We start from the raw sequence: 13,317 nt of genomic DNA, 5'->3' as shown, positions 1-13,317 counted from the left end.
AGGGACCTCCTGATATGTTTGGTGAGAAAACACCAGCGTTGCATTTCCACATAAACACAATAAAATGTCAGGCAAGAGAATGATAATTAAAAGTCCACATACGTTCAAAATAAATAAATGCATGCTTCCACATGTATATGCATTTAAAATCTATAAAGAGGTACTTAACTGTAAAGAAATAAGGACAATAAAAACGGTGATTTATTTGGTACGTACCCGTCGTTGCTGTAAAGTGTCGTCTTGTGTATTGTGGAGATGAATCCAGGATGGAGTCTGTCCTGTGTTTGCCAGGGAGGGGTGTGCTGCCTTTTCTGGCCAGCCTCTGCCAAACCGGGGTCAACGAGGGAGCAGAAAATAAAACAAGACCCTTTTCTTTCGTGCCTTCTTTCTCTTTCCCCTCTTACCTTTTACAGTCAACACCTTTTTTCCTTTCTTCCTCTCATCCGGTCTCTCTCCCTCACTCCCGTACATGACGTAACATCAGCTTTGTTTATTTGCTTCCCTTATTGGAACAGACTGATCATGAAAAGAACTAATTGGCAATTAACCAGTATGGTTAATTCATTGTTCAACAGCAAGAACTGTTGGAAGTTAAATAACTGTATGCTGTAGAAACTAGTATAAAAGCTAAAAAAAAAAAAAAAAAAAAAAAAAAAAAAAATGTTTTCTAAACAAACTTTGACAAAGTGATTTACAAACAGAACTAATGTCACACAGGGACAATGAGGTGCTGACGCCGGGCTTCTCCGTCTGCTTGACCAACACATTATGGGTGTTTTTTTTGTTCTTTTTTTAGAGTGCAAAATGTTGTTTGTGTTGTGGTGTCTGGAGGTTTGGGCTGTGAGTAAACAGGGACGACGTTACATTCTCCATCTGCCTTCAGAGCTGCCGTCCCCCGCTGCTCCCAACATTCAGCAAGCCCTCGGATAAACACACAATTACGGCAGGTGAATAAACTTGTTTGGGGGGTGTTAATTACATGCTTAGCGTAAACAAAAGCCATGTTAAAGAATGTGAATTAGCGCTGGCTCTTTCCCCCCTCAATCCCCATTCAGGTTTAACATTTCACCTCTCCTCTTTTTTTTTTTTTCTCTAGGAGCTGATTTCCGAATTGCCTGCGAGGGCTTCTCCCCGAACAAGGCTCCTCCAAAAGCAGAATGCAGGATAATACCTGCAGCCTGGGCTTGAATGGCGATCACCTAAATTGGTGCACCAGGAGGAACCCGGTCAGGTAGGAGGCTTTGCATATTCGGAGTAGTGCTGCTAAGCCTGCACTCTCAACTTCATTTTTGGGGTCGTGCATGTATGCATGTGTGTGTGTGTGTGTGTGTGTGAGAGAGAGAGAGAGAGAGGGGGTTGCATAGGCTGGGAGGTTAGTTTTAACACCAGCATGAAAATACCAGCCTTTACTTCCAGTCCACGGAGCTTTCCAACGGGACCAATTCAAGTGCCACTTGGGATTAGTTCTCCTGAGGTCCGTACAGCAGCGCAGTGGACAGGTTTGATCCCCCCCCCTCCTCACACATACATGCACGCACACAACCCCCAAAAAAGACGCGCACGAAACACAAACGCCTGACCCTGCAATAGGATCATCACAACCCCTGCTTTCTGTATCACATGCACCTATGGATGCAGGATTGAAAGTGCCCGAAACAGCCATGCGTAAAAGTGCGTAAAAGTGCGTAAAAAGTGCGTAAAACGTGCGTAACTGCATCTTTTACGCACCTGCAGTTCTGTCAGTGAAGGTGTAACGGGGGACCACAGACAGGCACTGACTCTGCATGCATGTCCAGCTGGTCTACTCACTCAGGCTTGAGGTCGGTGGTCTATCTGGCCAGCCCCCCGGAGAATGTGCAAATCTGAGAGAGGGAAGGAAAAAGTTTTGAATTCCTGAATGATTTTGTAGAAAGGTCGGCTTAGGATCATTATGTCAGCTTTATTGAGGGCGGATTAAGCGGAGTCTAGATGCTACGCCTCGTACACGGCCCTTTCACAATGTGAGCACTGTTCGTGTTAGAGTGAACTCACACTATTTTAACACCCTATAAGCCCTGTCTAAATATGAAGCCGTTTTAGCCATAAACATGAAAATCACACCGCCGTGGCTACTGCTGTAAAGCCGAGTCCTGTGACTGGATGTGGACATTGATCGTGTCCTAACCACTAGATCAAATACATGGAAACTGCTTTTCATGTCCCCCAAGAAGCTTTCATGTTGCCATTTGATTGTAATTCCAATAGTAATGGTATTAATAAGAGGGGCTGGACTAACCATCAACAAAAAAAACAAAATAACCCCGTGATAAACTGGTGGCATTAAAAGGGTGATGCCACTGGTAAATTATCTTTGTTTAATCAACACAACGCTGCGCATCGATATTCATTTGGAACAATAACTGGTGTTGGTTGGAGAGGAGGCAGCGTCCCGGAGGCAGGGCCGGGGACAGCAGGGGGGGGGACGGCATCACACTGCAGCCTTCACCGGGACCAGCACACACACACACACACACACACACACACACACACACACACACACACACACACACACACACACACACACACACACACACACACACACACACAGCAGCAGCAGCGAGCCCGCGTAAAGTCATGTCATAAAATTTGCGACCATACAATTATTATTTTTTTCATTTTTTCATTTTTTTTTTTTTTAAAATCAGCGACAGATCCAGCAGAAGGAATAACGGATCGTGTCATAATGTGATCTTTTTTTTTTAGAAAACAAGAAAATGGAAAGTGATAACACAGATGAAAAAAGGAAGGACGTGGAAGGACCCTAACGACTTCCTTTCCCCTCGCACAAAAACGAATGGACTGCTGGGAAGAAGAAGAAGAAGAAGAAGAAGAAGAAGAAGAAGAAGAAGAAGAAGAAGAAGAAGAAGAAAAAATATATATTTTAAAAAACAAAAAGTAGCAACTACAGGGGAAAATAATGTGCAAATTGACTCGCTCCAATTCAAAAACATGTACTCCGGAGTCGCAGTCATTGGTTGTCCATTTGTCACCCTTTTAAAGCTCCCTCTCTCCCTCCTCCCTCCCTCCCTCCTCCCTCCCCAGCATCTCCAGTCTACATATCTTCTTTAGCTTTAACGAGCCTCGTTAAGATCGCAATAATATTCCACCCTCTAATTGCTCGTCGCATTCAGCAGATCGGCTCGCATTGGCTTGCGCCTGATGCGCGCGGTGCGGTGGGAGGGTTTCTGAGGAGATCGAGACTCTGATAACCCCCTCGTGCGTGCTGCACAAGTGGTGAAAGCCTCGCGCTACGTACTGGCTAATGATTGGCACGCTTGACAGTGATTGGCAGGGCTGCCATGACTACGTTACAACGACACCAAGAAGACCAATAGAAAAGGGAAACAAAAATGTTTCAATGCTACACTCAACGGCGGATTTAGGGGGGAGATATTATGAGGCTGGTGTCATTAGGCGATAGCCATTGAATCATTCAATCTTTTTTTTTTTTAAACCGGCCGGATTTGTTCGGTTTCACCCTTTTTCTCGGTAATTTTCTTTCTCTCTCAGGTCATTTCCATGGTTTTCAGATCCCCTTTAGAGCTTTATCCCTCCCATTTCTTCCTGCCAAACTTCGCTGATCGCCCCGTGCTCCTGGCGAACAGCGCTCCCACCACCAGGTCTCCTCCAGAAGACTTGTCCATGTTTCAGCTACCGACCCTCAACTTCTCCCCGGAGCAGGTGGCGAGCGTCTGCGAGACGCTGGAGGAGACCGGGGACATCGAGCGGCTGGGCCGGTTCCTCTGGTCCCTGCCCGTGGCTCCGGGTGCGTGTGAAGCCATCAACAAGCACGAATCCATCCTGCGCGCCCGGGCAGTGGTGGCTTTCCACACGGGGAACTTCAGAGACCTGTACCACATCCTGGAGAACCACAAGTTCACCAAGGACTCGCACGGGAAACTGCAGGCCATGTGGCTGGAAGCGCACTACCAGGAGGCCGAGAAGCTCCGCGGACGTCCCCTCGGACCGGTCGATAAGTACCGGGTGAGGAAGAAGTTTCCTCTGCCTCGGACCATCTGGGACGGCGAGCAGAAGACGCACTGTTTCAAAGAGAGGACACGGAGCCTGCTGAGGGAGTGGTACCTCCAGGACCCGTACCCGAACCCCAGCAAGAAAAGGGAACTGGCTCAAGCCACTGGACTCACTCCCACACAGGTCGGAAACTGGTTTAAAAACCGGAGGCAACGAGACAGAGCCGCGGCGGCCAAAAACAGGTTGGTTGCTTTTTTTGGGGTTTTTTTTTTTTTTAATCGTGGTAGAAATAAAATAAAAAAACATCAGACACGTGGAAAGTTTGTGTGAAATGTTTAAAAGGAACTGAGAAAAATGAGTGTTATTATTGTTGTTATTGGTGTATTTGTGTCTGCAGAGGGAGCTGCCGACATGTTTGTTATGAAGTGAAACCAGAGTGAACATCGACGACACTATTCACGCTGTTTTTAATATCCAAAACTGTCTTTTTCAACAAAAAAAAATACCATACGTTTATTTTTATATTTAGAAGAACTTATAATAAAAAAAATAATAATTTGGTCATTTGGTTTGTCATTTAGCTTTGCTGGTATTTTTGAACAGAATAAGGAACTATTAAATACACAAAACACTATACATGTTAAAACACAAGTTAGCTGTTCAAATAACTTCGAATGATAAAATTATAATGATGTAATTAAAATCTGCATTGCTGTTAAACCGTAGAGGTGATTATTGAGCAGTGTTTTCAAATAGAAACAGCTTCTTGTTTTTTTTTTCATGTTTTCCGTAAGAGTGAAAGTATTGTAATAAATGACATAAATAATAAAAAAAGGGCTGCAATAATATATATATTTATTTATATATAACAAAATATATTACATATATAACCACTATTCAGATGATACTAGTGTTAACAACCATATTAATTATTTTATTCAGTAAAAGTAAAAAGTGTAAAAGGACTGGACACGACTTAATATTTATTTAGCCAAAAGTTAAATAGTTGTAACTATACATTAAAAATACCTTTAAAATTGTCAAGTTTTGAAAATAATTTGAAATATTTTTGTTTTTGCTACCAAAGCTATGCAATGCTTTATTTAGGCTACACGGCGTGTATGTTACATGTCCTCTGGTGCATTTGTCATTTAAAACATCACGTTACTTAGCATTGTTGGAAAAGATTATCTCAAAGGATAATAGAAGGTATTATTGATATTACTTGGCTAAAATGAGCCTGCGTATTAAAAAGCATTTGAAGACATAGGCTGTATTCATAACATTAAGTGTGGTATCACTCCATTGAAATGCTATAATTGATTAGAAAATACCTCGGAGAGTACTAAGCCATATGAACACTATTCTAATCTTTTTTGCTAAATGAAGAGATATATTTCCAGCCTGATATTATCCCGCCGTGATGGAGTTATTATCATGAGTGGATTGGAGATAAACATTTAGGATGATTGGAGTAACCTGGATCTCCACGTCACTCATTCATACACTTCCACTTCCATCAGACTGAAAAGCATCTGTGTCAAAGCCTCACAACATTTTGCGTTTTGGACCAGGACCTATATTTTATTGAACAAATAATAATAATAATAATAATAATAATAATAATAATTTTTTTTTGGGTAATGAAACTGCATAATCTCGGGTTCTACGGGTTCTTGTGAGATATAATAAAACTGTGCAGCACCGAAGACAATTTACAAATGTAAAGCAAATGCTGATGAACCAGAATAAAAAGCAAAAATGCCATCAAACTGCTTTTTAAACAGACACCAAGTTGGATTAAAATCCCAGTTTTCTGTAGTGAAGTGTCACGTTATTTAAATGACAGATTGACTCGCGTTGAACATGCCTATACTTTTGCATTAGAACAGAATAACTCATTGCATTTCTTGGGACATTTGGTAGTCTACACAGTGCTGTGTTTTGTCCCCTGAAAGCTGGCTATTTGATAAAAGCATGCATGCATGGCTGGGGCCGGCAGGGGGAAAGAAAGGCGAGTTTGAACCCCTATTTTGCAGGAGGAGGAGGAGGGGAAGGGGGACATTCTCAGGTCTAATTGCCATTTCTCTCATTTTTTTTTTCCTTCTCTCTTTCCCTCCCTCCCTCCCCTCCTGGCTTCTTTTCTTCTCCAGGCTCCAACACCAAGCAATAGGACCGAGCGGTATGAGGTCCCTGTCAGAGGCCGGCCTCACCCCTCACAGCTCGGCAGAGTCGCCGTCAACCGCGGCCAGTCCGACCACCAGCGTTTCCAGTATGGCAGAAAGAGTTGATACTGGGACGTCCATCCTGTCCGTCACATCCAGCGACTCGGAGTGCGATGTATGATACGGAGTGTGGGGGTGGGGGGGGGGGGGGGGGGGGGGAAACACACAAAAACAAAAACAAAAAGAGAAATATTTACAGGGGAAAATGGACCTGAGAGGAAGAAGAAAAAAAAAAAAAGACTTATGAAATATCGCGGATGAAAAAAGGACCGATTGATATAAATATTAAAATAAAAAGAGATAAAAGCACGTCGTTTTTTTTTTTTTTTTTTTTTATTATAAAGCGCTTTCAAAGGACCCACGCCTCCCCCTCCTCTTCATACCCCCACGCCACCACCGCCACCACCACCACCAACACCACCACCACCACTACTACTAGACTACTTGCATGATGTCTTTTTTTATTTTTTTTTGTTTTGTAATCAGGGAGAATAACCTGAATGCAAGAGTTTCCATCAGGAACATCGATCAGAGGGAATAAAAACAGATCGTCTTGCTGTCTTTTTTTTTTTTTTTCCTTGTCCTCATCTCCGTTTTAAATCCTGATGATGATGATGATGATGATGATGATGATGATGATGATGATGATGACGGCGAAGCAGCCGCCATGCAGACAAGATGCAATCCTGTTTTTTTTTTTTTTTTTTTTTTTTTTACTTCTGTTCATCAGACAATCATTTTAAGTCGTAAGCACCTTTTTAAATACACTTCTGTCACTGCCTGTGTGGGGTACATGGTCAAAAAAAAAAAAAATGTCGAACGGAACCGTTTATGACTGTATCAGATTTTTATTTTCAAAATTTTATATTGAATTATGTATATCTCAAATAATGCGATCATTCTCCCCGGTCTGTAATATACGTGTAGAAATATGCTTGTACATAAGTAATGCTCTCCCCCGTCTCATCCTCTTTTCTATCCCTTCCTCACTTTTCTTGACTTGGTGTTCCTACATAAAATATTTGTCAAAACTTACAACTGAAGTGCTCTAGGCGTTTTTGTTGGTTTTTGGCTGTGTTCTGGGGGGTTGATAATGAGATATGTTACCAGTCACATTTATGCAAAAGAGAGAAAAAAAAAAATAATAATAATAATAATGAAAAGTGGAATTGCTTGTTATTACTACATTGAATCAAGTCTGCAGGCTGCCCCCCCCCCCCCCCCCCCCCCCTCCTCTCTGCCGCCCCAGGGTCGCTCAAAGCGCTTATTTACATTATAGCCTATTCAATGTTTCTTTCTTGCGTGGTTATTATGTTAATGTACCATACATTTCTAAATCAAATACAGTATTCAATTTGCTATACCTCTATGCATGATGTCTGTCTCTCCATCCGATGGCGGATAAGGGCATTGATAAGTGGCTAAACACATGTTCATATTGGGTCATTATTGGATTGTGGAGGCATTAATGCTTGCCTTGGCTTATTATTGCGTCCCCGGACCAGGTTGTGCACTCAGCGGGCTGAACTCACCTAAAAAGGAGTTTGGTTTTTTTTTTTATTCCCGCAACAGAGTAACTATTCATCATATTGGTGTAAACTGTTTGGTCTTTTACGGTGACGAAACGCTGCATTAAAATGTTTTAGATTTTATTTTCCAGAAGTCATACTTTACCCCCCTTTTCCTAATTTATCATTACACTCCTGTTTCTAACCAATGTGATGCAGGTAATATATATATATACATATGTATATATATATATATGTATATATATATATATATATATATATATATATATATATATATATATATGAATATATATATAGGACTGCCTCCGTATAGTCTACTGCACACATTCTGGCAAACGTCAACATCATGCAGCACTTAAAAATGTGAGTGCTATTTCCCCTTTTGTTTACCGTTGCTAGTGAATACAGAAATTAAGTAAACGCGCCATTAAATGGGCTAATCACGATGGGACTCCTCCCCTGTCCCAATCTCCCATTGTGGGCCGCTGAAAAGAGCTTTTCTTCTTCGGACGAGAACCATTTCCCCCTCCAAAAAAAAAAAAAAAAAAAAAAAAAAAAAAAAAAAAGGGGCTTTCTCTCCTGCAGTCCCTTTTCCATCTAAATCCCCAACCAATTATGCTGCAGACTAGGGCACATTTGCTATGGGACACTGTTGCAGGAGCTATAGTTTAGTTTGGATGGATGGAAAACACTTGCTGGAAGATTCTTGCTTCCTAAAAGGCAGAGCTGAGTAAAATGTAAATAACCAAGAAATAAGGTCGCTGTGTTTGGGAGTGTTGCAGTCGTGTCCTTTTGCAAACAGAAAGTAGGACAGAGTGCTGCTGCTTGGCTCAGGGAGACTGTGGGAATATTAGAACAGTGAAAACCTGCTTTGGTTCTTTTAGTTCTTGACATTTGATTATAATAAGACAACTGAAACTTTACTGCCTCCCGACAAGTGTAACACAAGTGCTGCAGGCCTGCCGTGGTGTCAGGATGTTCAGATATTTTTTTTTACAGGATGTTTTGGCAATTTTTTTTGTGCAAAGTCTGAAAGCTTGAATACAAAACACTTTGTGTGCGTGTGAATAAATGCGCACGCAAAAGGAGCTGTAAGATCATATTTAACATTCAGAATAGAGACCAGGATACCAATTCTTTACACAAATGTGTGCCTTTACTCACACTCATTTGTTAATGCAATGGCTACAAGTTATTAACAAAGCAGGCAATGGGCACGGGTGTGTAAAAAAACAACAACAAAAAAAAAAAAAAAATCTAAATTAAATCATAGCTCATAGAAACAGTTGTTAAAAAATAATTGATTTAGTGAAAAGTAAGTGAAATCCAGTTTGAAGAAAGTTGACATTTGTATAAATAGCAGAGCTCCAGATACTTTAGATCTGACTATGGATTATGTTGTTCTCCTCCGTAATGTTATCAGTCTCCACTGGAGGAAAACGTGCGCATAAGCTATACGTGCATGCGTAAGTCTCCCTCAGACGGATACCAATCAAAACACAAAAACAAGTGTGTCCACAGCTCCAGCCTCTGCGACTCAACAGGCCTGTGATCCTGAAACAAACGCAGAGCTCAGCTCGGCCGAAACACACCGCCGCACTCACTGCCAGTCGATTGCAAATGAGGTAAATCTGTATCATATTTTAAAACCCATTCCGGGTCTTAAATCGGCCTGCCAGAGACAGATAGGCCCTATCAAGAGCACCGAGGGGCCACGGCACCACCACCAGACCCTTATCACACCACCACCCCCACCCACCCCCCTCCCCTCCTCTCCATTTACGCACTCCACAAGTTTTATTGGCAGCGACAAGTCCCGGCTATGATTGAGATTAAATTAATCGTAAACTGAAGAGCGTTTTTTATCTGCAGAGGAGGACACGAGGATTAGAGGTCTATCTGAGAGATGGAGCCACAGATAGGGACTCATGAATACGAAACGAGCCGTGAATGGGCTTCAGTTACGTTCATTATCCCCAAAAGGCTCTGGAAACGCAGCGTAAACATCCAGATAGAAATAAACTTTAAATTACTTGAGAGAAAAAAAAAATTGAATGAAAGTGTTTGTTTGAAATTATGTGTGAAAAAAAAAAAGTCAGCTAAAGATTGAAACTTTTGCCTTTTTGCACCGTTCATTCATACGTCCGTTATATGCAAATAGTAATTGAAAAAATAGTATATTCATAATGTATTTCCATAAATGCGCCAAGAAACTATGTGTTAAAGAGACATTATAGGAATAAGACGCCATAGGATATGACACACACACACACACACACACACACACACACACACACACACACACACACACACACACACACACACACACACACACACACACACACACACACACACTAAGGTCAAAGTTTTATTGAATATAGTATTATTATTTTTTTAGAGTTGGGTATGTTTAACCATGGAAATGAAACTCACGCACATGATTGTCCTCGCTTTAAACATTTGTAGGCCAGAGTGTGTTGGAGTGGCAGCAGTAAAAAAAAAAAAAAAAAAAAAAAAAAAAAAAAAAAGTGCTGGAAGTGTGAGTCTATCTGTTGCCGGCTGGGGTCATTAACAGTGGGGGAGCTCTTGTTCGTGATCTGTCAACTCAAATATGGATCACAAGACAAAGGAACTTAGCGAGGAGTAATCTCTGTGTGTGATACTTTCATGAGAGTAAACGAGAATGTGAGACAAGTGCGGCAACAATGGAAACTCACATGTTTCTTTTTTTTTTTTTGGTTTCTTTTTTCTCTTTTCGCTTCCTAAAAGTTGTTTGGCATGTTAACACACATAAAGACGATAATATATTATTTGTTTCCATGACTTCCAGATTTAAAGTTTAAAGTGATTTAAAAGTTTTTTTTCCAAAGAGGAGAGAAACACACGTGAGTAGTCTACTGAAAAAACACACAAAGATGTTTTTGGGTTTGGATTGATGGTTGTTGTTGGTTTTTTGGGGGGTTTTTGCGCAGCGATGATCCGATTAGAGGTCATAGTTTACCTTCCTTTTCATTTCAGCCCACAACATCTTGTATACCGAAGTTAATGCAGGCACTGTCAGTCCAACAAGAGGGGGAGGAGGAGGAGGAGGAGGAGGAGGAGGAGGAGGAGGAGGGGGGCTATTAAGCCGGAGTCTGGCGGTGAGAAATACTTGCCCTGCCCTGTTTTTTCTCGGATTTCCCCGGTTAACTGAGCACAACTTTCCCATTGGTGTGTATTCATGCAGCACCCAAAGAGCACCACTTTCCCTATAGCCTCGGCAGCGCGGCCGTCGCTGCAGGAATGAGAAGGGGCCCTGTGGACTAAACTTTCTGCTCTCACTGTCCCTTCTTCAATAGGTAAGACGGGGCTGCAGCATTCCTCCTGACTGAGAGGGTAATTTATACTAAGTTATAAGACCACGACCTGCCATTATGCGTTACAGACGGACAGCTACTGTTCTCCCCCTTCTAGGTTATTATGGGAAATATTAGCAGCAATTAAGGCATCCTTGTAAAAGGTCAAAACAAAACGAGTGTGCATTAATTACACCGAATATCTTTCACCTGACCATGACCCCCTTATATCACAATTAACTGCAACACATTTGAGAGGAATTACAGAATATAGTTCCAGCCTCTGACACGATTTTTAGTAATATTAAAGGGGTTATGAGAGTTGACCATGAAGCAACATAAACTCAATAAACTCAGCTGAAAAAACAGTTGCATCATTTGGTTGCAAACAGGTAAAGGTCGTGAGAGGTGTGACACGTTTAGAGGCCTCCTATCATTTCGATTAGGCGCGTCCGTGTCCGATGCGCGTACATTGTGCGCGTTTTTTTACCAATGCCAGGCGCCGTGCACCTGCTGCTTGTTGTCAACTGATCAACCCCCCTCCCAACCCCATCACACTGTCTCTGACACTCACCATTTATCACACACACACACACACACACACACACACACACACACACACACACACACACACACACACACACACACACACACACACACACACTCTCTTAAGGGCAGCGTTTGTATTAAATTGTAATTTACAGGATCAGCGGTGTATGGATTTCATTATATGTGGGCTACCGTACAGACAGATGGGATCATACTCTCTCTCTCTTTCATAGCCAGGTTGGGAGGTGTGTGTGTGTGTGTGTGTGTGTGTGTGTGTGTGTGTGTGTGTGTGTGTGTGTGTGTGTGTGTGTCAAGAAATACTTCAGTCTAATGCTTATTAGTGTGGACTGCCATTGCACAAGCCTCATCTTTTTAAAACAAGCATAACATGAAAGCAACCCAACTCTGGCTTACTCAAGCGAACATGACCACCCCAACCCCAACCCCCCCCTCTCTCTCTCTCTCTCTCTCGAGCGCGCCCACGTGCACGCGTATAGCCTTACACGGACAGCACATATGGAGGTTGTGTGTGTGTGTGTGTGTGTGTGTGTGTGTGTGTGTGTGTGTGTGGTGTGTGGTGGGTGGGGGTGGGGGTGCAGGCTGTGATCTCTCGCCTTGTGCACACCGAGTGGACAGAGGGCTGAGCAGCTTAAATAGAGCCCCAGCACCTGTGTTTTCTACCGCCGTTCTCAGGCCTCCTTAGCATGGCACGGCACGGCACAGCACTGATGTATGCAACGAGAACCGTTACACACACACACACACACACACACACACACACACACACACACACACACACACACACACACTAAGGTTGTGTGGGAGTTTATCTTCAGAATAAAGCTACAATGAATAATTACAATGAATTCGTCCATATTGTGGGTTTACACGCTGCCCCCCCCCCCCCCTTTGCCACCCATGTTTATAATTAACCAACATAAATAGACATCTTTTTAACCAAATGTGCTCATCAATAAACACAATAATGAATCACATCTTGGTTTTATATATGAGGTCATTTAAAAGTTTAAAATCAAGTATCTCTGCTGCAATGGTCCATGTTTTTTTTAAAAGCAGATTAAAGAAACACAATTGGTTAAAAGCTACTTTCGCCTTCAAGAACAAACACTAAATCAGCCTCCATCCTTTTTCTCTTGTTTTTGGTGCGTTTTGGTGACACATCCCCCCCTTTACTCCCCCTTTTCCTTCCATGAATTGGTGATTGTTCCCTGCACTGGTGCTGGAGGCTATTGTCTGTCAGCTGGAGCTCCAGTCTGCTCTGGTACTGAAAGCACCGGATCAACCTGGACACGGACACCCGGTCCCGCTATGCCCACAATCCTCACACATACACTCATTTTTCCATCCGAAAACGTGGTTCCAGGTCAAAAACGTCAACTGGCACAATGACACCAAAGGCCTTTTTACATTAGACTGCATCTTTCTTTCTTTTTTTAAAGAAATAGATGATTGGGTGGACTCTAGTCTACACCTCAGAAAAATCAAGTGGTCTCTGTTATTGTCTTACTCCCAAACCAAAACTGAAGTAACTGACAAGTAAAAATGAAATTACATTGTTATAAAACGGCTGTTAATGTATCAGATAGCTAAATATATCACCTCAAACTGGTATAATGTTCTGAGAAAAATCATCATGGTATCATAGTT

The 13,317-nt window shown here is 42.2% G+C and overlaps 1 protein-coding gene across 1 annotated transcript; it reads left to right on the top strand.

Moving 5' to 3' along the window:
- Positions 1-3,558: 3,558 nt before the first annotated feature.
- six3a (SIX homeobox 3a) lies at positions 3,559-6,357 on the top strand. The gene is made up of 2 exons (XM_054600554.1): positions 3,559-4,253; positions 6,165-6,357. Exons 1-2 carry the CDS (start codon positions 3,559-3,561, stop codon positions 6,355-6,357), a joined length of 888 nt encoding a protein of 295 aa, XP_054456529.1.
- Positions 6,358-13,317: the final 6,960 nt, after the last annotated feature.

The sequence above is a fragment of the Anoplopoma fimbria genome, chromosome 6 (assembly GCF_027596085.1).
Source record: "Anoplopoma fimbria isolate UVic2021 breed Golden Eagle Sablefish chromosome 6, Afim_UVic_2022, whole genome shotgun sequence".
NCBI classification, from domain to species: Eukaryota; Metazoa; Chordata; class Actinopteri; order Perciformes; family Anoplopomatidae; genus Anoplopoma; species Anoplopoma fimbria.
This window is presented reverse-complemented; position numbering and strand designations above follow the sequence as displayed.